Source organism: Netta rufina, assembly GCF_964035555.1.
Source record: "Netta rufina genome assembly, chromosome: 6".
Taxonomy (NCBI): domain Eukaryota; kingdom Metazoa; phylum Chordata; class Aves; order Anseriformes; family Anatidae; genus Netta; species Netta rufina.
Genome location: NC_140129.1, coordinates 14,588,552 through 14,611,986, shown reverse-complemented (window position 1 = coordinate 14,611,986; position 23,435 = coordinate 14,588,552). Strand labels below are relative to the sequence as shown.

Sequence of the window (23,435 nt, the reverse complement as noted above, 5' to 3'; positions counted from 1 at the left end):
GAGTCAGCCTGAGGAATATCCTTCCTAAAAGACCTTCTGAATAACAGAGTCAAGGGACAGGCTCTTCTTTGACCCAGTCCCTTGCCCTGGCCCTAGGCCAGGTGTCACATTCCAGTTATGGGGAAAGGGTGATAGAAAAAAAGTTCAAAAGATGAGGAAGTCAGGGTGGGAAGATGCCAGACTGCACAGATAAGAAGAATCTGTAACTAGGTAAGATAGGTCCTTTGCCTGTAGCCCACAAAGCCTGTGTGGTATACAGGGAAGGTGCACCAAGCCGAAGATCCAGAGACTTCATCAGCTGAAGGGTTGTTAGAAGAGGAGAAGAGCAGAGAGAAAAGGCCTCCCTGACCATTCTTGTGGAACTCATTTTAGGGGGTAACTCATTCAGTTATCAATACCTTGTTTCATGTCGTAACTGAGCTCCAAAGGACAGGAGCAGTGAAAGGCAGATCACTGGGAACAAGAATCCTATTTTGCTATGTCATCAATCTGGTATCTGCATATGTTAACTCCAGATCCAAAGCTTGATTAGCAAGGAGAGGTAATCAATCACTCTGTGTAAAGGTAATCTCTGTCCACTGGAAGGGGATTCTCTGGGCTCACCTTAGGTTGCCCTAGCCATGAAGAGACTCCCCAGGGAGACACACTGTGTCTTGCTTAGAAGAGCAGCCATCATAATGTGAAGCTTTGAGGAAAAACAAGGGTAGAACATATCAAGTGGTAGACCTGAAAGGACACCATGAGAATGAAACAGCCCAGAAACAAGATGGATAACAGTGGAAACACAATGATTGCCAGAGTGGTTTTGATTGCTGGAGATACAGGCACCTGGAGCTACCTCTCTCTCTGGCTATACACAATCCTGTGGTTACATGGGGCAGTAAGCACTTGGTTTTACATGGCAATCTTTTGCAATTGTTTAGTGGTCAATTGTACCATCAATTTGCAGCCTCAATCAATTATCAGGAGATGACATTATGACTGATGATGACTGACTCAAATACATGATTTGTTTAACTGCATACAAGGCCCAAGACAAAAAGATACATAGGACAGGCAATTTGGTTACTACTCTGGATATGAAAATGTCAGGCATAACCTGGTAATTTCATGCCATAAATCTCACTGATATCCTGGCACATGATGTTGCAGTAGCATTAATTTGATATTAAATTTATTATTAACATTGATTTAATCCTGTCTAACCAGTAATACCATATGGCCCAGACTCATTATTCAGGTGTAGTTTTTCATTTTCCTAGAGCCGTATTTTTACTTATCATCTATTCTGATTTGAATGCTGGTTGAAATCAAATTGGCTATGAATCTGTCATTATGAACAATTGTTGCATCACCTAAATATAGAAGTAGTAAATTTATTTTTATCATTATGTATTTATGTGATTTTGAGATCAAATATTTATCTTGTGTCTTTGGATTGAGCAAGCTACTGTTCAAGAATGAATGTTGTTATTTTTTCTAGGTCACAGTTCAAAAGTAGGTCTTTGTAATCTACTAGATCTACATGTATAAACGAAGCACCTCCTAAAAGAACTTCTCAAAGTAGGAAAAAAAAAAAAGAATGATGACCTTCGGGGTAACTGCATTTTTATGAAATTCTTTAGGCAATGATTCATGGATGTGACAGCCTGTCACATAAAAAAGCACAACGATTTTCAGACCTTACATGACTTTTAAAAGGCCATTGGGTGAAAACTGTTTCACTGAGATTTGAAATGAGGCAGTCTCTCTAAGCACAGATAGCAATAATCAAAGCTCCCGCAGTGTTTTTCATCTGGTGATCTCAAGGTACTTAGACAGGAAAGTCTTTAGGAAGGAAAGTACTGCACAGATGTGGAAGTCATTAGCTATAAACCTAGATAATTTTTTTCTTGGAAACACAAAATCCTAAAGAAGCTGCGTTATGATTCAATCACATTGCTGATATGAAAAGTTGAAGCTGTTGCAATTGTAATCAGTATTTTGAAGGGGGCAGCAGTTTTTAAACATCAAAAGCATTAACATTAAAGGAAGCAAAGAAATTGGGGGCGGAGGGAAGTCCTCCACAAAAAGGCTAGCTTGCACTGATTCACTGTGTCACATTAGGCAGAAATACAGTTCTCTGTGTGTTGTCCTAGTGGGAAATACCTGATGATTGCTAAAATTTTAATGACTATGATTGTGCAAGCAGGCTGCACCAAAGGGCCTGCACTGCTCTATTGGATGATTACCTTTCCTCCCCCAATTCTTAAAGCAGAATGGATGGCAGTTTCAGATTGAATATATATTTTCCATCTGCTGAATAGTTGTTTTTGTTCATCTGTTTGAGGTTAACTATGCACGTACTAATCAAACCCACTACTTCCTTTCTCGTAAAACCAAAACAAAGCTTCATATTACTTTCAGGTACAGCATCTGGGATCAAAGCTATATATATACACACTGACTCTGTGTGGGTTCAAACATTTCGAAGATTCAGTATCCTGAAAGGTGTCACCTGTTTTCCAGTCCTTCTGGGAGTTCCAGTTTGTCTTAACGTCTGAAGACATCAGACACCTTCAGTCCCTTCAGCATCTGTCCCAGCACAGGAATGCTCTCAATATTGATCACCGTGGGATTTCTCTGCACAGCCACTGCCATTGCAGAAGGTGGGTAGATGAAGGAGGCAAGGTAGCCGGGGGTATCTGCATTTTCTCAGTTTCACATCTTTGTAGGACAGGGGCTGGGTACAAGAGGGAGAGGGAGATGACATGGAGCCTCTTCGCAGGACAGACTGAGAACTGAGAGGTGTCTGGAAAACCAGACGCAGACTTCAGAGCAGAGGCATCTGCAGAGAGGCTGGGCAGGATTCAGAGTAGCTCAAGAAGGGAGAAATATTTTGACAAACTAGGCCTCGTGAGTGAAGCTGGCAGCTGATGATAAGGCAGAGACAGAGGTTGGAATGGATGGAGAGATTTTACTCCTCTCTCTCCCAAATTCTGGCACTGAAGAATTGGGGAAGATAAGTCCTGACCACAAATGGACCGATATAATATGAAATCCAATACTGTGTCCTGACAGCTTTTAAAGAAAAAATAATTGCATTCCCATACTATAGTGGGACAGAGTACAGCAGTTGTAAAAGGTAGCCAGTGGTACACTAGTTTCCCCTTAAGATTTGTTATGATTTTTTTTCAGTATGTTTACCAGGCTTTGCTGTGCATTTCTGTGCTGTGGCTTAGGATATGGATGCTATTGCTGTACAGTGGCTGGGGAATAGCTAGTGCAAAAAGATCAAAATCAAAAGAAATGCAAATACAGTTTCTGTTCAGTTTTACTGTTATCCTAATGGTTCTGGTTTGGGCAACAAGTGATTGCTGAGATTTATAATATAATTTACAGTAATTAAAGCACTTCAGCGTTTCTAAGTATATTAATGGTGCCCCTATGTGAATTGTGGTTGTTGGTTTTTTTTGGAAGAGTTTATCAGCATTTCTAGGAGTTACCCATGGTTGACAGGGTGTGGTAGGACACTCCTCCTATTGCACAGGTTTCAAGTAAATATTACATGACTGCAGATAATTTCTTGACAGTTCATTTACTATCATGTCCTTTGCTTCGTTACAGTAATGGAAGTGTCTCAGCCAGCAATGGTGCTAGCCAACAGGCAAGGAGTTGCCAGCTTGGTGTGTAAATACAAGCACATCGGGAATGCAAAGGAAATTCGAGTGACTCTGCTGAAACAGACGGGTGACCAGTTCACTGAGATCTGTGCTTCAACCTACACGACGGAGTTTAAAATGTTCAGCGTGGAAGAGGTCATTCAGTGCCGTGTTAGCCCTAGCCGAAACAATGTGACCCTCACCCTCACCGGCCTGCAAGTTAACGATACTGGTCTTTATGTCTGCAAGATGGAGCGGATGTACCCCCCACCATATTTTATGAACAAGGGCAACGGGACACAGCTCTACGTGATTGGTAAGCCAAGCAGCTTTACAGAACTGTGGCACTCCCAGCTTAAGGGTGTTGCTATTATGCCTCAGAGATCTTCAAAGTTCTATTTGTAAGAAGTGTGGTTGGACACTTATTCAAGCTTTGAGAATCGTGCTCTTATTCCTTTAATGTCTCCCTGTAGATACCTAAAGCAGGTGTATTCACAGGCATGCAATGTATTTAGTAATGTATGAGCATTGGACAGCATAAGCAATACCATACAGCATATATGCTGTGTCCAGGCAGGAAGGCATGTAGGTGCTGAAACAGCAAAGCTAAGATGTGTGTTCTTCTGCAGATAAAGCTATTTTCCTTGGAAGTTGAGTGGGCAGGGACTCACAGCTCAGTCATGGTAGTATCTTGCAATAGTGCAGGTTAGAGAAAAGCAGTGTGGAGGCTAATCTTTGACTCCAGGGGATTCCTTATGTTGTGTCCGAGCAGTAAGGAATGTAAGTGCAGAAACAGCAAAGAGTAAGATGTATGTTCTTCTGCATGTGTAACATGACTTGTGTGATACGATATATTTTAGATCCAGAACCGTGTCCAGACACTGCCATATATCTCTGGGTATTAGGAGCTACTGCCTCAGGATTCTTTCTTTACAGCTTCATCATCTCAGCTGTTGTCGTGGGCAAAGCGGTAAGTCCTGTCAACTCAGCCCCATCCTGCTAATAATACTCCTCTGTGTGCCAAGGAAAAGGAGAAAGAACTGAGAAGAGGGAAGAATGTTGGGAGCAAAGGCATGGGGGTGTTCTGGCTCCCTTTTACTGGTGCAATGCAGTGCTGTTACAATAATGCAAGATGAGATCTTCCTGGACCTACCGTGACAACTTGTTCATGGATCAGTTGTGTTGCCAGAGTACCAGAAAGCAGCCAGCTTCTATCAGCTGGACTGATCCTTGGCTTACGTTTGGATGCTTAGAACAGGACGGAGTCTTGGATGCTTCTGGAATCAAAGGCAACAGACTTCAGGTGTACAGAGGCATGAGAAACCTGGGTTGCCCTTTTTAGTGTGGGTCTGGTGTGCTCAGCCTGTTAGAAATAAAACTGATGCCAAAGCATAAAACCAAAAAGTACTCCTGCCCTGTATTTTTCAATCCACCCTTGTCCCTAGAAGCCAAATGAAGCAGTCAGGTGTCAACATTCATAGGTTTGAACTGTTGCTGGACTCTGCAGCAAGAGCAGCTTCAAAGTGCTAACTGAATAGTAGGACTCCATCTTTTCCTAAACAGCCACTGTAACTCCTGATTATCCCTCAAATAGTCTTAATGGATCTTCTACAAAGAGAGGTGAATGGGAAAGGTGTCTAGAATATGTTTTACTCACTAAAGGCAGTACACCTAGCACTCTTTAAAATGTGCTTGTCAGTGATTACACTGCGATTACTTGTTCATTTTTGTGTCTTCCCATATTTTACAGATACAGAGAAGACGACGTCTCACTACTGGAGTCTATGTGAAAATGCCTTCTGAAAAGCTAGAGAAAAAAGTGATTCCATTTCACATCACTGTGAATTGAAACAGGGAGAGGGAGCCTGTTTCCTAGCTGGGGTGGAGAATCTGCTAACTGACTTAAGTCAAAGAAATAAAATTTGTTATCTTATTACAAAGGTGTATGGGAAAGAGAGATAATATTCCTTGTAACTTCTATGGTTCGGAGGAGAATAAATATAGTTTATGCATTAATATTTCAAGGTTAACCCTGTTACATAAAAATGGCTACATTAGGCCATTGATTCTTTGAGTTGTATTGTACCAATATGTAGTCTCTATATATATGCATATATATATGTATAGCATTAAGTGCTATTGCTGTTGCAGCAGAACATCTTATTGTTAAATTGTGCCATATCTACCGATCAACTGAGATCCAAACACTATTAAGACAGAAGCTCGTGTGTCATTGCAAGGCTAATCCTACAGGTCTGGAAGGCAGAGGAGCACACTAATGTACAAAGGAATGTTGACTTGTTTCTGTGCAGTGCTATTTATTGGTTCCATTTCTTGCATTAGTGCTTTGCGCTTCAACAGAGGCATCACTGTAGGCTGGCAGTGATGATACTGCTGCTCTAAAAGCCTGATCTCAGCACCTTTCTCTGGCATTGTGTCCCAGCAGTGCTGCGCTGGAGTTAACATTGATGATATCTGAGCCAGTGCTTGGACAGAAAAGCTGCCCAGCTGGAGACCTCTTAAGCTGTTGCTGGGAAGATGTTCCAGCTCTGCTGGGGCCTCACATTTTACAAATGCTAAATTAGCATCTATCCAAAAGGCAGAAGTATGTTGCTGTGTTTATCTGAGTCTATTTTCCATGAAAATACCAACAGTGTATAATCTTGTTTATTAGTTATGTACCATTCAATAAAAACCTTGAAGCTTTGCCCAAATTCAAGTTCATTTCTTATTCACCATTCTCAGAAGCAACAGGAAGTGGCTACATGTTAGAAAGCAGCGATGACAAGATGAACCTTTCCCCTCTGACCCTGTGTTTTGCCTTTCTGAGGAGCTTGTGTGCTCATGCCAACACTTACTTTCTCAGCCCTCCTCCTCAGGGGTCACCATTAAAATCTGCCAAGTCTTCTGTTTGTTTAGTTAGAGGCGCTGTGATGTGGTTCGCAGACGCTACCAGCCGCCTTTACGCTTCCAGCAAAGTTACTTGCTTGCAGAAGGTAACAGTAACGACTTTGGTAGCATCTCCGTTACCTGTTTATACAAAAAGCTAGTTCTAGTTTCAAATCCTGTTTTCTTTGCACCTCCTTGACACTCTCACTCACTTAATGCTACCTGACACACAAAGCTTTTAGAGCTTAAAACCATTTGAGAATTCTCAGATCTACCGTTTTAATTCTTTCTGATCAAAATTTCACCTTACAACCCCAAAACTTTGCAGAATGTACCTCTGTTTAACAGTTGTGAATGCATCTTTTTGCCTCAGTAACTGCGTGATCAAATCCCCACAGCCCCCTACATTGCTCCTGCAGCAGCAGCAGCTCGCAGGACACCAAATCTCGTTACTCTCTTGGTTAGCTTTTTCCCTCTTCCCCCATTCATCTTGCACCAGCTCCCACTGTACAAATAAACATTCACCTTCTCAGTTTGCTACCAACTCAAACATTTGCAGGTGCCAACTGCTTTCCCAATGTTGACCTACAATTGTAGTGCATTGAGTAAAAGTAGCATCTGGTGACATATGCTTTCTCTGAAGCCATTTTTTCTTATTTTGACAACAGTCTGGGTTTTTCCCTAATTTTCCACTAGCCTGTTGTTCTGGGCGTTAAAAATGGTAAAAACTCACATGGCTGACCTCACTGCAAAATGACCAAATTTCTTTCTATTCAAGTGCAGTCTGCTAAGAGAAATGTATTCCATGACTGGCAGAAACAGATTTGACCCACACATCCACTTGTTTGACCTGTAAAATCTTCCAATAAATTTACCCTGGCAAAGCAAGAATAATTACTCGGGTCAACTTTTTTTATCCCAGCACAGGAAGTAATAGCTCAGATATTCCCTGAATTGTGTCCAATTGCTAATCAGGAACCAAGTGTTTCTTCTTTTTCTCTCCCTTGACAATTTGTATGCACTACAACCAAGTGCTTCCTTCTCTTGAGCAATCTAAAGCAGCTCAAGTAAATGATTTTCTACATTTGTCCCTTCTGGGGGAAGGGATGCTTTGGGCCTCTGTCAACAATCTCATGACCACTGGCCACAGCTGTGAATCTGTGTCACCACAGAATCCAAGTATAAATAATATTCACTTTCTTTGCTGGCAGGTAAGCTGACCATGGTTAGGCCTTCTGCATCCACCAGGACTAATCCCTCTCAGTACACTAGCATTTCCTTGAGACATGCAGCCTGTAATGGGCAGTGGAGAATTCTGACTTAAAAGAACTGCAAGTTGCTAAATTACCCAAATAGTGAAGATTATGCAACACCTGAGCAGAAACAATCATGTCATATACAGCAATAGCAGTATTTTATGTTTGCTCCTGCACTTAAGTAATTTCTGGTATGATGCTTTTTAACTATTGTATTGGAAATTAGTTGGCCTATATTCTCTATCTGTTCTGAACTTCTCTTCATTCTCAGTTGCTTCCAACCCCAACTTTTTCCAACCTTCTCTTATTTCTGCAGTGCTGACTTTGCTCTGTCTTTTCTTACCATTATAGCAGCTTTACCTGAGCTGAATGTTACACAAGTATGCGTTACCATTTTTGTTCAAAGCCAAGTTCCTCTTTTGAATTTTCTGGCAGAGTACAAGGTGCACTCAAAACAGCAGATGTAGCAATGAAGACCAAAGTGGGATTTCAGTTCAGATTCTATTGACAATAATACTCTCGTAATTTATATCTGGCACTACAGAAATGAGTGGAGCCCAAGTGCCCACAGAGATGTTATTTATGCCTGTCCCCATATGGTCCATACAGCAGCTCTGAAGAGTGCATAGCACAAACCTCAGGGAATTTCCATTCTGCTCATGCCCTGTGCCGCCCTTCAGGACCTTGAGCTCTGTGCTTTCTCCTGATACTCGGAGAGTATCTTGTCACAATCAGCATTCAAAAAAATTGACATATGCAAGTAAGATATGCTTTTCTCTCAGACTACAGCAATACCAATAAAAAATATTACTCTACATCCCAAAAAATGTAAAAAGGAGGAAATGCTGACTCTGGGAAGAATGTGAAATGTAGAAGCCAAAGGAATTGGTCTCAGAAGAATTTAGGGCTCATTAAAACAGGGAGTTCAAAAACATAACTGAGTATCTTACCTGGGCAGCCAAACAATGAGACCGCACTGCTTGTTGAGGTTTAGGAAGGGTCTCTTTTGATGTCCCCTTTACCCAGATAGGAGATACGTCAGCCTGTTTGAGAAACAGAAATAGTGAGTTTCTGGCTGCATCTGCCTGGGCATTCACGTGTATACTTGTCTGCATCAAAGGCAATGGCATATGCACACACACACCGATATTCTACTTTCATTTTCATCTGCTTTTTTATATGAACAATTTTTCTCCTTATCATTGTCAACTACCAGATTCCTGTCTGATGCAGAAAAACATGCAACAAAGTCTCTCATCTGGCTATTCTATGATTTGGCAGAGTGGTCCATCACTTTAGCATTAGAGATCTTCCTGTGAAAAAGGAAACAACTATGCACATCTGAACTTGCTACTCAGTCAGGCCTTGAGATCTATAGGGAAAATCAATTCATGCTGTTTTCCACATCAATTTTTTCCTTACTAAATTAGAACAAATATAATCAAGGGCCCCCAAGCTATTCAACCGCAGACCTGTTTCTATTCTTCCTAACTTCTGAACTTTGCTCAAGAAGTGCTTGGGACTTATTTCTAGTTTTTCAGTAACAAACACCTCCATTGTCCAGGTAACTCCTAGCTTGTTTAATACAATTCCTGTCTTCTGACTTTAAGCTTTGCAGCTCCAAAGAGCATCAGAATTTGTGTAAGGAACTGAGGTGAGATTTGGAGGCAACAGTCTCTAAAGGTGAGGCTGTAAGTCTGGCTTCTTCCTTTTGCTAGAGAAAAGCTATTGCTGGGGAGAGAGCTCTGAGGAATAAAAAAAAAGTTTCAGTCCTCCCTGTGATGGGAACAGTCTGAACCATGACTAAAGAGCTGTGCCTCTAAAAGGAGAGGCATAAATAGGAATCGGATGATGTAGCCAAGAGTTATGTCATGAAATCCAAACCAAAGAAGGCTGGTGTATAGCAGATGGTTTTATGCATTACTAAAACCAATTTACTTTTGACATTTGTAAACTTCATGCTTGCTTGAACACATAAACGGTACTTTAAGCTAGTTTCTCTCACTGTGGAGCCTCTACATTCCCTGGGAGTGCAATGTCATTTTGAGTGCAGGCTTATGGTTGGGGACGAAAGGTGTGGGGAAGAGGTGAAATTCAGAAAACTTCTGAGCTGCAGAGAAAGAGAAAAGAATCACAAATACAGGGCATCGTACAGTTGATACTGCAAATTCCTGAGCACTTGTGCATGATTATTCCTCTACTTCTACATCCAGATATTTAGCACTTAAGAGACTTTGTTATCATTTTGTGTGAATGTTTTCTGTGACTGATAAAAGAACAGTCTTATTTAAGGCACTCTTACATCGCGTATCAAAGAAGAATGTTGAGGAACTGTGGCATGTTTGAACAAATTAACAGCTACTGATACAAGATCTTAGTAAGTCGGGGCAGGAGAGTTGTAAAAATGGCCCCTGAAATTAGTTTAGAAATTCCTGTTGTTTGCTAGAGGGATACAGCAAGGAAGCGTTCAGATAGGGGAGAAAACTCCATTTGGAATCATTAATAATTCCTTTCGATGTGACCTGGCAGATATTTCAATGAAACAGAAGATTATTAACTATTCAAAATGTCACTTTTCTACTTTTCTTTCCTTTTTCTTTTAACTTCTAAAATGGAGTTTTCTTTCAATTTCCAAAGTCAGTTGCCTTAACCACATACACGGTTTTAATTCTTAATGAACGTTTTTTAGTGGTTATGAAGTTACAGTTGAACAAAAAGTTCTCAGTTTCTTCACTGACAGTTTTTCTCCTTCATTCTCTTCTGGCTGTTGTTTTGAAAAAGTAGTTCTTTAATCTGCTCAGTTTGATCTGCTTCATTCTCTGCTCTGGGGTGGGACATTTCTACACAACACCACGTCTGTTCTGTTCAAACATCCACATGATACAAATGAGGTTCTGAACATTTTAAGTTACTTTAACTCACAGGAGCATCTACAGGCAAACTTCTTGCAGCACAAGCGGTAAGACAGACATTTTTCAATGTAAGTATATTACAAATTGAAAACAAATATATGTGATTGCAGTCCAAATTAGGACTAAAGAATATGGATGAATTCTGTTATAATATTTATTGGCATACAGTTTTCTTGCAAACATGCTATGTAGTACTTCTTTATTTGCAATGAAATCGATAATAAGAAAGCGTATCTTACTAATTATCAAGTAATTGACTGTTCAAAATGAAAAGTAGCATACTGATGGTTCTTTATTTTCATTACAAACTCTTTACACAAAGAGCAGCCATTAAAGTCATCTTTGGTATCACAGACAGCAACTGGGCAGCTGCAATTGCACAGAGCTGTCCTGCCACAGTGATGGAAAAGCATGGCAGAAATCTGAAACCATATATCAAGCAATCAGACAGTCATGACTTTTATTAAAAAAAAATAAAATTTTTTTTCTTTCCTTATTGGATGCCTTCTGGATTAGTTTGTTAGGTTTTTGGTTTGGTTTCTTGTTTTGTTTTGTTTTGTTGTTTTGTTTTGTTTTCAACAGTAGGCAAGCACTTGTTTTTAAGGAAAACAAAATTTCTCACATAATTAATTACATGATTCCAGTAGGTGGGACTTTGAGAAGAACAACTCCTGTTAGAGGTTATGTGATACAACGGGGAGAGCTTGAATTACCGGGTAACATCTGGTTGGACCGTGTTGTGCCGTGGGTGGAGTTTATCAGCATTCAGGCTCTGCCCTGTGATGCAGCAGCTTGTGTTGAAAGCTGGAGCAAGCAGCAGGATGTCTCGTTCTTCCTCGCCAGGATCAGTGCCCAGGATGTGGGTTTTCTGTTAGAACTGGACATTAATGTTTGGGCTGAGAGCTCTTGAAAGAAAGGATTCCTGTTTGCATGTAATACATAGGATTGCTCTTTTTATATAAATAAAAATAGCTACACCTAGCAAATACTCCAGGCTTCTTTCAAGGTACGAATTGAGTGGCCAGTCTCCAAAGACTTCTACAACTCAGTACGCACAGGAAGTAAATGAATGCTGCTCTTCATGGAATGGGTTACTGTTAACTTACTACTTGTTAGGCAGCTCTTAGGCTTGCTTTTAGAGCTTCTCCTTGGGGATTTGCAGCTTCCTTGAACTAGCAATGAAAGGGGCCCGCGGAAGTGCTTACTTTTGCAAAGTCTCTTTCCAAAGTTTGAGGGGATTGGCATGTAGTGACTTCCATAGTACTTTGCACTGGGCACTTGCGTCATCATGAACTATAAGAAATATTTCAAACTCCTTTTCTGTGAAAATTCTCCTTGGTCTCTGTTGGCCTTCAGTCACGCTGCAGAGCCACACTGCTCTTCATGTACAGCTGTTTGGGGAAAGCTGAGCTGTTTGGAGCTCTGCAGGAGCTCTGATAAGACTTCTTTTTCTTATATGTTTTCAGAGTCTGTATTCTTACCTGCTAGACGAAGTCTCTAGTTCCTGCTATTGTCATCTTTTTACTTAATTTGAAACCAAACAAATAGAACAAATAGGTGACTAAAAATAGGCTGTCTCTTTGCCTATGCTAGAAACTGTGCCAGGCAGTACTACGGAAACACAAAACCTGCTCTAACTTATTTGTGTCATACAGATTAAAAACTTAGATGCAATCAACTGGTCAAAAATTGTAGAAATAATTGGGGGGGGGGGGAACAAGAACTAAAAATAACCCACATTTGAAACTGTTATAAATTGTGGTATGCTAGCAGCACTTAATCAAGATCAGAAAGCAAAACAGTTCATTTCTCTGTAAGTTATTAAATCCTTCTGGTAAGTGACACTCTGGAAACATTCAATAGCTTCATAACTGGCTGACTTAATGTTTTACATGCAGGAAAGATGGCTAGAACAGCAGTAATCAGCAGAATAAGTTGGTTTCATAGTTGAGCTTTGGTGAGGTGTTACATCGTGTGGGTAGCATTTATAAGAGCTCTCTCACTTTTAATTCGGTAGCAAAGATGACTGTCTGCTTCACAAATTAATAATATTTTCCTTTCTCTTATAATACCAAGCTAATTCATTATATCGTATTTTATTTTATGACTCTTCGCTTAGCCTGCTCTTTATAGTATCTCTCACTGAGATAAACCATCTTTTAAGTTCTTTTTCTCTACTTGTCTCTGCGCAATAATATAATGTAATTACACCAGTAGTTTCCAAACTCATGTTACCCCCTCCCATATGTGAACCACAGATGCATATCCTGTGTAAAGATTCTTCACATTAACGTCATCATTTATATTGTAACTTTCAGATTAACTTCCATTATTGTTTCTCATCTTTTTACTTTGTATTCTATGATTAAGAAAGTCCAGGTTTCCATACCAGTTTTACTAAATACAGCAATTTCTTGGCTATCCCTGAGCACAAGCTACTAGTCGTTCTTTGATGGATATGGACAAAGTCACTTCACTCTCAGGTTTCAGAGGCCTCAGTCTGAAATGCACCTTAAGCATTTGCTCTGTGGTTCCGGGAACTAGGACAGTCGTGATGTTAAGTGTGGACATCTATTTCCTTTCTCCTCTTTCATTTTTCAATGGTGCATGCTCCATAGGACCGGATTCCTAGTGTCTTGTGCAATGAAATAGTTGGGAGGACAAACAAGGAGATGCAGGCTGTGTCTTGTTCAGTGGGTGGATGACATGCACAGGAGGGTAACAACCTCCATGGCACCTGAACGAAAGCCAGGCTTCAAGAGGAAGAGTCTGGAGGAAGTGAGAGGAAGTCAGCCTGTGTGCACAGCACATAAATGCCATCTCTAAATGCAGTGCCTTTTTAAATGGTTCTCCCCCATAAAACGCCAGTTTAGGTGTGGCAACATAGATGTTGTTGGTGTTATTTTCCAACATGCAGAACAGAAACACTCAGCACCCACGTCTGCTCCAGACAGATGAAGTATTTCAACTGAATACCCTTTTCCACTGATAAGCAGCTCACATAAGACATTTTGTCTATGTTGACTTGGTAAATTCGTGTGTATAGAAAAAAATCTAGGGAAAAAGGAGGTATGTTTGTATTTCAAAATGAAATACTTTGACTTCTTTGAAATGATGCTTCACTTTAAAATTTACTTTAACCATGTTGAAGTTCTAGCAAGAAAAATGTTTGTCAGACATAAAACTATCTTTTTCTCAGCTTCCTAGTTTGTCAAAAAATCACATTCTTTTCAGATTGGACAGTGAATTCAGAACCAGTTATTCTCATAAGTCTAGTTTTTGCAAAAGAACAGAAATTATGTATCTGAGTGAGAAATCTTCAAAGAACAAATAATAATACCACAAAATGGGGATGAGGTCAAATGTAGCAAAAGCTATTGTGTTGATCCTCCTTTCCTAGTTTACAATAAATCCAAAAGCATTTTGAATTAATTAGGACATTTTAGAGTGTAATGAGGGTAATGAGGGCAAAATTCTTTTTCAATAATTGGTCAACCTTTTTTCTTTTCATGCTATTAGATAGCTGCCATTATGTGATTCCAAATTCAATTAATTATTAGGATGAACAGAACTTCTGAAACTTCCAATTGGATCCAACTGGATATTTCCAACTGCCATTTCACTTTTTTTTTTTTATTATTTTATGAATTTAATTTTCTGAGACGCCAGTATGAATCGACACTTACAGCTAACTAGTCAGACTACAAGCTTGTTCATATGGCTTGTGAATAAATCACAAAATATTACTCATCATACAATAGTAGCATCTGTGTAGGGTAAAGTTTTGCAAAATGTTTCAGTGTTGTAGAAAACTGTCCCTGAATAAGAGCTGGAAGAGCAGAAGCTGGAAATAGTTTGTTTTATGTGAAGCAGGTGGTGTGGGAAAGTAGAATTAGAATTTAAATTTACTAAATATATACAATAAAATATATGAATATAGAAATAAGCATCTGAAATGCACGCAGCTATATGTTGTGCATACCCAAAGGCTTCCCATGCTACCTCAACCCACACTTCATTTTAAAAAGTGAAAAAAGTCACTTATTCATAAATACATTGTCTTGCATCTGTTCTGAAATAAAACTTATAAATTGGCTGAAAAATGAAGTGGTGCTAGTTTCTGTCTAGTTGCTAGAAAATAGTTTCATGTTTTGCTGAAATGCTATTTTCAGTTCTTTCAACATGAAACTGATGCTCTGATGATATTTGATCAGTAGATACCATGGCATTTTTGTAATTGTGAAGTGTTTAAAGAGAATACTCCAGCAAAATCTCAAATCCTGCCATTTTACACGTCATTCAGAGTTCTCTTTAGTTCCTGCCCTAATTTGTTCACTTGGATATGCATGAGTAAGTGGCTGCCACTTTCCAGTGGTGGGCGAGTTGGTCCTATTAGTCACCTTCACATAATTAGAGTTGTCCAGAAACTTCATACAGAGAATGATCGTTTGTTTTAAGAAGTGTGTGTGTGTGTATATGTATAGATGCATGCATGTGCAGCAACTAAACCTTTTTTGACAAAACTTTCCTTGAGTCAAAGCTAGATCTGCTCAGTGCCAGACACAGGAATGCAAAGAGCCTGAAGGTTGTGGTACTCATCTGGGAAGTGAGACGCAGGCTGCTGCTCCTTTGCCTGATCCCACATCAAAGGCAGGAACATGCTCAGACCACTGACTATCCCAGGAGAGTGCTCACTCCCTCTGCATTTTCAGCAGGAGACTGTCAAGGCTGGCAAGCTTTCCTGATTTTTACTGAAAAACTGAATGGTTGCAATTTTGCCCTGATACATAATGGAAAATTCTTATCTTTAAACTTAGCAAGTATAATAGCAGACATTGCAAGAATTTATTTGTTGAATTCTATTCAAGATTGTTAAAATCTGAATGTTGTTGACAACGCTGCCCTGCTAGAACATCGAACACCAGTAGATTTAGTGATGAGTATTGTGAATCTGTATCTTGCAACAGAACTAAGAATTGCTGTTTTCAACAATTTTGAGACACTTAGAAGTCCTTTGCACAGCAGATTTTAACGACAGCAGAAACTGTATGAGGTTCCAAACCAGTAACCCTTGTTCCTTCTCATACAAGAAAGATCTCTGGTCTGAAAAACTCATATTATTAATTTACGTGCTAATACCTATCAAGGTTGGAGTTTTATTTGTTCTGGTAATACTATGTTTAATCTTTCTTTTCTCTTTCCAAGTCACACATATACTGAAGTCAGGCATCTTATTTGTACAGTTTGTAGGTATTTAAGCATGAGATGCTGTAACTCATCTTTTTAAAACTTTCTTCTTTCCATAGACACAAAATAAATCAGCCACTGTTAATCTACGGGCTGTGGGAACACCAAAAGATGTTCCGTTCTGTGGTAGAACAACACATCAGCAGTTCTCTTGAATATATTTTATATAATATTCTTCTTTGTAATAATAAGGACAGTACATTATAAATGAGTACTAATCAAATAGTACTTGTTTTACAGTATCTGCAGGCCTGATTCAAGACTAGACATAGCAGGCAGAAGTGAAGATAGAATGATCCAAAAAGACACTGCAGCAATTAAGCAGATGCTGATTTCCACCTCTGAATTCCTAGGTGTTAAGCAGATAGCCTTTCCCCTTTGTTGCTTCTGTCGGAAAGGCTGAGTCAGGATGAAACCTAAAACTTATACAGACACATCAGAATGTACGAATGCCAAAATTCAGATGCCTGGAACAAAGCCATTGAGAATCATGGGACAGCTGAGGTGGGAAGGCACCTCTGGAGATTGCCTAGTCCAAGGTCCCTGCTCAAAGCTGGGTCAGCTGGAGCAGGCTGCTCGGGGCCGTGGCTGGCTGGGTTTTGAACATCTCCACAACCTCTCTGGGCAACCTGATCCAGTGTTTGACTACCCCCAGTAAAACTGTTCTGACATTTAAATGAATTTTTTTGGACTGCTTCTTGTCCTGTCACTGGGCACCAAGAGTCTAGCTCCATCCTCTTTATCACTACCCTGAGTATTTATACACACTAATAAGATGCCTCCTGAGCCTTCCCTTCTTCAGGTTAAACAGTCCCAGTCTCTGAGAAATCAGGAATGGCCTATGCTTGACATATATGAGAAACTACTAATGAAAATAATGAACCATGTTGGGTTTCCACAGCAGCATCTGCTTGAACTGCTGCAGTTTCACTGATATACTCTCTCCTCACTGGAATATCTGTAAATCAAATGTTTTTGTACTTGTATTCTCACTCCTTAGATTTCTGTTTGGGAATTCATGACAATACTAGAGTAACAGTTGATGCAAATTGCTTTCCTTTAGACATCCGCACATAAAAGTGTATACACGTATGTATTTGCATGCATATAACTCAGATATGACACAAAGCAAATGACATCTTGGGTGTGTAATTAAGCAGTTAACCTGTTAGAAGAGAAGACATTTAACTCACTTTAAGCACACAATCTGCAGGCTGTTCGTGGAGCTCTTTTTTCAAAGCTGATTGCTTCCTCTGTTTGTACTGAGTACATCCAACTGCTCCCACAACTGGCTGTGTTGCAGGAGATGTGCTTCACAGATGAGCTGGCTGCTCTGTAAGGGAAATGGCAGGTTGGTCAGAGAACTGGACTTTTTGACCTACACAGTCACCCAAAAGCACTACCTTTTTCCTGCAAAGCAGTAAGCCCATCTGAAAGGCACTGCAGTGCCATGAGCTTCAAATGATGTGGAGCACACTGCATTTTTTAGGCTTTGATGGCATTTAGCAAATCAAATTGCAATTTGCTATCCTAGTCAGCAACAATGAGAGCATAAGAACAGAACTGAGCCCACAGCAGGTCAGACACATGATGTACTCTTTCTACTATCCACCCCTCCACAGTGACCAAGAACTATATCTGGGAAGAGAATAACAACATGGAAAATATGTTATGAAATTTCCACAAAATACTGTTCCAGCCTTCCCTCACCAGCAGCTTAGGAATGTCAAAGTTTGGTATCTGTATGTTGTCGTGGTTCCGCTTGAGTGGGCAGCCGAGCTCCACCACAGCCGCTCTCTCACTCCCCCTCCTCAAAGAGGAATGGGGAGAAAATATGTGAAAAGGGCTCAAGGATTGAGATAAGGACGAGAAAATCACGCAATAATTATTGTAACGGGCAAAACAGACTCGGCATAAGGAGATAGTAAGATTTATTGCCTACAATTAACAAGCGAGAGAAGTGAGAAAACAAAGGAAAAAAAAAAAAAAGCACCTTCCCCCCATCCACCCTCTTCCACCTCCTCCCCCCGAGCGGCGCAGGGGAACGGGGGAATGGGGGTTATGGTCAGTCTACAGCGCTTCTTCTCTGCCGCTCCTTCTCGGTCACTCTCGTCCCCTGTGCTGTGGGGTCCCTCCCACGGGATGCAGTCCCTGATGAACTGATCCGGCGTGGGCTTCCCACAGGCTCTTCCAGAACTGCTCCAGATATGGGTCCGTACCAGGGGGTCCATCCCTCAGGAGAAAACTGCTCCAACCTGGCTCCCCTACGGGCAGCAGCTCCTGCCAGATCACCTGCTCCTGCGTGGGCTCCTCTCCACGGGCTACAGGTCCAGCCCAGAATCTGCTCCGGCAGGGGTCTTCCACAGGCGGCAGCCTCCATCGGTGCAGGGCCACCTGCTCCACCGTGGTCTCCTCCACAGGCTGCAGCGTGGAACCCTGCTCCACCGTGGTACTCCATGGGCTGCAGGGGGACATCCTGCTTCACCATGGTCCTCACCACAGGCCGCAGGGGACTTCTGCTCCAGCACCTGGAGCACCTCTCCCCCTCCCTCTACACTGACCTTGGCACTTGCAAGGCTGTTCTCTCACTCCCGGCTGCTGTCTGGCGCAGCGTTTTTTTCCCTGTCTTAAATATGCTCTCACAGAGGCGCAAACAACATCGCTTATTGGCTCAGATCTGGAAAACAATGGGGCCCTTCCCAAACATGGGGCAGCTTCTAGATCTTTCTCACAGAAACCACCCCTATGGCTCCCTGCTATCAAAACCTTGCCACATAAACCCACTACATATGTTCAACAACCTTGAGGGATTTCTTTTACATGGATTCATTCAGCCACTTTTCGAAACCTTGTGAACTTGAGTCCAGGTAAGCAAAGATGATCAGATGTTCTGATTGTTCTGATTCTGTTCTGATTTGTTCATTGCATTACATAAGAAATGGAAGAACTAGAAAAACCTTAAATGGCCTTGAAATTGGCAGAAAAACCTAGATAGAAAAAAGGTGCTATTCGAGGTAGTTTTCAAAGCTTTGGAAACAATGAATGGTTTATTTTCTTAGTGGAAAAATAGTTATGTTTCCATATCAACTGATTTGTAGCTGTATTATAAAAAAGCATGTATGTAAAGCATATTAAAAAATCACCACTTGCTCCTTAGAAAACCACTAACACTACTCACCCTGTTATGAAAACATGACTAGAAGGAAAGATGCAAATGGACAACTTAATTTTTTCCTCTTCGGCTACATTTTTTTTTTTTTCTTCAAGCAAAAGGGCACCCAAAACAGTCCATCACGCAAGCATTACAGAGTCCTCACTGATGTCAGTACCAAACACAGCGTAACCACAGCAACCCAAAGAGAAGTGAAGTGACTGGCTTTTTTTTTTTTTTTTCTTTTTGCTACTGCTTTGTTCTTAGTTGTCCTTACTTAGCACAGAAGGAAAGAAACAAATGGCCCACAGACCTTAATGCCTGAATCGATATAATAGGAATTAATGACTTGGTAACTAACGAATCCCATGTTTTGTGGATTGCAGGTAGAGTATAAACCCTAGCATAGAAAGTAGTACATTTGTACACTTCTTGTTGTACTGGGAATGCCAACAAAACGAGCAATGGTTATGTACTCCTGGGCCGCAACAGGGGCACTCCCCCCCCAATATCAGGTGAAGGGGTAAGTGTAAGAAAGACCTGGGTGAGCCAGTGAGTATATAGTCACATCCAAGAACACCTTTGAAGAGGTACATGGCAGCACCTCCAGGGAAACTTTCACCAAAACAAGGATAGTCCAGCTAACAAGAACAGAATCAGCTGTGATGCTGATCTCTGTGGTACATTGCACACACAACTTTGCCACTAACAGCTTCCCAACAGCCAGACGATGCCCCTGCTGCTAGCGCAGCATAGCGCAGACCATACAAGCAGAAAGAATTCTAGCAAACGAACAGGGAAAGTGGTTGGTTAAAGGGAGCGAGGATATGTGTGTGTGACTTTTCAGTGGTCACCTGAAGCAACAAGATTAGTAGCTGATCTATAAACTGACCTATGAAGAGAAAATTGACATTTTCACACTGTTTTTTCCATGGCTATCTGAAGAGCCATAGCTCCATTCTTGGCCTGGCTGCAAACCAAGGCAGCTCCCAGCCAGTAGGAGATACCTGAGGAATTAAGTTTAGGCTCAGGAACACCGCTATGAATAGCAATATTCGTAGACATATAATACAGATATGTATATATATGTATATATATAATATATATGTATATATATATAATATACACACAATAATACAACACAATAATTTTTGACACTAATATCAACACAGCAAGAGCAGAGAAACACCAACTTTTACCTGTTCTGATAGTCATCTAAACAGTTCACGAAAGTGTGAGCCTAAATGCAGCTGTACCAGATGAGAACAACAATACAGCAAGTCAAGTGTCTTGTCTCTCAGGTAAGTGTCCAGAAGTAGATGCTTAGTGACAAATGTAAGAACAGGAAAAACATATAGTAATCTTTCAGGATAGCTCCTGAGAGACTCACAACCAAAAAAAAAAATTGCAGGTCAAGGACTTTTCCTGGGTTTATGTCTTTGTAACTCAGCTGACCAAGGACACAGAAAATCCACATGAACAATACGGACACTCCTATTTCCCCAGCTTCATCATGCTGCAAGAGGTTCTAGCAGACTGCTTGACCTCTCCTTGGATTTGGGTCTGCTTTGCTGTGGCTCAGTCAGAACTGCATGAGGCTACAGACCCAAAACAGAGGAAGCACTTTGGCTAGAATAACAAAAGCCCCCCCCCCCCCCCCAGCAGACTTTCACTTTTAATGACCACTAACCACTGAGCTGAGATCAAAGAGACCAACAGTGAAAAGCCTGTTTCTTAAAGTTTGCCAGCAAGCAGGGAGCTGCACATTTCTATGCGATCAGCCTACAACTCCCTGGGCCAACTTAAGAGTAATAGCAACATGAGCGGGGAATAGCGTAGGCTGAGCAGAGCTCAATAAGGACTTACCCTGAGAACCTGGGTGGTCCACCCTGAACTGTATTCAGTGCCCATTAGAGCCAAACACAGAAGGACAGCTGACCAAGATAGGAGCTGGTCAGCTGCAGAGCTCGTAGCTTTTGCTGTGAGTGCTGTCTTGGCCCTATGAACCTTTGTAACATGCACACACACCAGTCTTTTTTCTTCTTGCACTCTCAGGGTGAAATTCATGAAAATGAAGCTGATTTCGACATGGTAATATGTAGATGTGGAGGGCCATCCAAATGAAAAAGAATGCCATTATCTTGAAGGTTCAGCAATGAAGAAGTTGTACAACTTACGAAGTAGCTATACCTGTTTCCCAGGGGCATTCAGAGGTGCACAAAGGTTGGAACTTCAATTAGGAAATCTGAGTCTTTACATGGCTACATGGCAAAGGCCAATTCACCAGAATATACTATGGTGATCTGTAGTATCATCCATGTGGTTAAAGTGATGTTCTGAAGTAGTCATTTCAATCATTCATGTTCTCTAGAGAACACATATATCTTGTTTCTACATTGTATTCACTGTTGTTCTAATTTTTACTTTTTTTTTTTTTTTTTTTTTTTTTTTGTGGTGAGAACAACCAAGCTGGCTGTGAGAGGAATACCTAGAGCCTTCCCTGAGTGAGTTCCCAGAGAACATCAAAGACTTTTAAGCACAGAAAAAGACATACTTCACTGGATTAAAAGTAGCCTGAGACAAACAGCAAACACATCAGAAGGGCTTATGGACAACTTCCCTCCTGCCATTCTTGCAGACAGGCTTTTGCTCCTGAGCTTAATGTGGGTTAACTCGGTGACTTTCTGAGTGGCAGCAAACTGAGTTCTGACTGATCCCTGGAGGAGTTCCTTCAATCTCCTTGGAGGCATACCTGCCCTCCTTTTCTCTTCATTATAACGTCTCCAAGTCCTAACAAGCCACACCTTTGCAGTTTGTTGCTGTGTTTCCCTGGTCAATGCCAGAGGAAGGTATTAGCATGATTTTCTTCCCCATTCTCTTGAGGATGCAATGAACTGTGAGAATTTTGTCCTCTTTTCCAGTTTAACATGTGCAAGCCAGTACCACACACTGCTTTTACCACGTTTTGCGTGATGGATGTTTCCAGACCCTGTACGGCTATACAGGGTCTGCTGAGCTTGACTAAGCTCATGTTTTATCTAGAGACAACTCTTATTTCAGCATGTTCACCAATAAAACTAGACTCGGTAAGTTGCTCATGGAAGGGGGAACCTGTCCTCCTGAAGCCTGGCTGTGGGCAATGCCGAGTGACTGAGCAGGCAGCGGGACCTTCGGCTGGCACCCGCTGTCCTTCGCCCCCTGAGGGGGCCTGGTAACACCCAGAAGGAGACACGATGCCGTGACGAAAAAAGTGACTTTTTTTTAGACTCCTTTGTCTCCTGGCCTTTCCCGGCCTGCTGGAGGGACCGACTGTTTTCACGGCTTGCTCCTTCTCATCAAATTAGCGGGTGCAGCCTAATTAAAATTAGCGGGTGCAGCCTAACTAAAAACTGCGCAACGCCCGCTCAGAAGGCAGAGCCTCCCCCTCCGCCGTGACACCGAAAACACGGAGCCCTGCTCTGGCCTGCGCGCCTCGTGTCAGAAACGTTAAAAATGAGGAACCCCCAAACCTCTCCAAACTAACGCTGCGTGTCCGCGGGCGGCCCCTGAGGCGCGGCTGCCCTGAGGCGGCGGGGCCGTGCCGGGCCGTGTGGCAGCGCGGAGCGGCGGCGCCCCCGTGCGGGCCCGTGGCGGCGGGGCGGGAAAAGGCCGGCGGCTGCCCGAGGGCTGCACAGCCCGGGCTGGCGCTGGGGCAGGGGCTCACGGCGCATGGGGCCCTGCCACACTCCTGTGCACGCCCTCGCAGCTCCCCTGTCATGCAGCAGGGGCCTCGGCTCCTCCACGAAGCCCAGGAGGGGTTTTACACTTCACACATCGCCCATGTCAGCTCTTGGAATCAGCTCCTAGCAAACGGGACAAAACCCCTCACAAAACTGGTCACTTGGCAACGTGTGACACGGGGCTGCAGCGTGTCCAGCTTTCCGTAGCTTTGTCCTGGCATCCGTAAGGGGGGTGCGGCAGGACCATGCCCTGAGCGTGGTGGAGCACAGTATTGTTATTCTGTGCTTCTTTCAGCTTTCGCATGCGTGGACAGAGCATTTTGTTCCCAGCACAGTAACCTCTGTGAACATGATATACACAAAAAAGAGGAAATTTAGTTGCATGTTTAAGGAAGATGTCATTTCATATATTTTATTCCTCCAAATCTGTCAAGGCCTGAGCTGTCTAAGTGTATTTTCAGTTAACCACTAGTAGGAGCTGCAAACCAAAGCCTGGCTCAAAAACACTTGAAAAAAAACCAAGATTTTCAAAGTGCTTCATGTGAGCTGGCAGCCGACAGCAGCATGGGTGTCCTAAGCCGCTTCAGTGTTTCTGGAAGTCCAGGCCTGGGCTGTGCTGT

The 23,435-nt window shown here is 41.9% G+C and overlaps 1 protein-coding gene across 1 annotated transcript; it reads left to right on the top strand.

Moving 5' to 3' along the window:
- Positions 1 to 2,590: 2,590 nt before the first annotated feature.
- Positions 2,591 to 5,490, top strand: CTLA4 (cytotoxic T-lymphocyte associated protein 4; the record flags this gene model as incomplete). The annotated part of the gene is made up of 4 exons (XM_084288941.1): positions 2,591 to 2,648; positions 3,607 to 3,957; positions 4,502 to 4,611; positions 5,392 to 5,490. The coding sequence occupies 4 exons, from the start codon at positions 2,591 to 2,593 to the stop codon at positions 5,488 to 5,490; spliced, it is 618 nt and encodes a 205-aa protein (XP_084145067.1).
- Between the last annotated feature and the right edge of the window lie 17,945 nt (positions 5,491 to 23,435).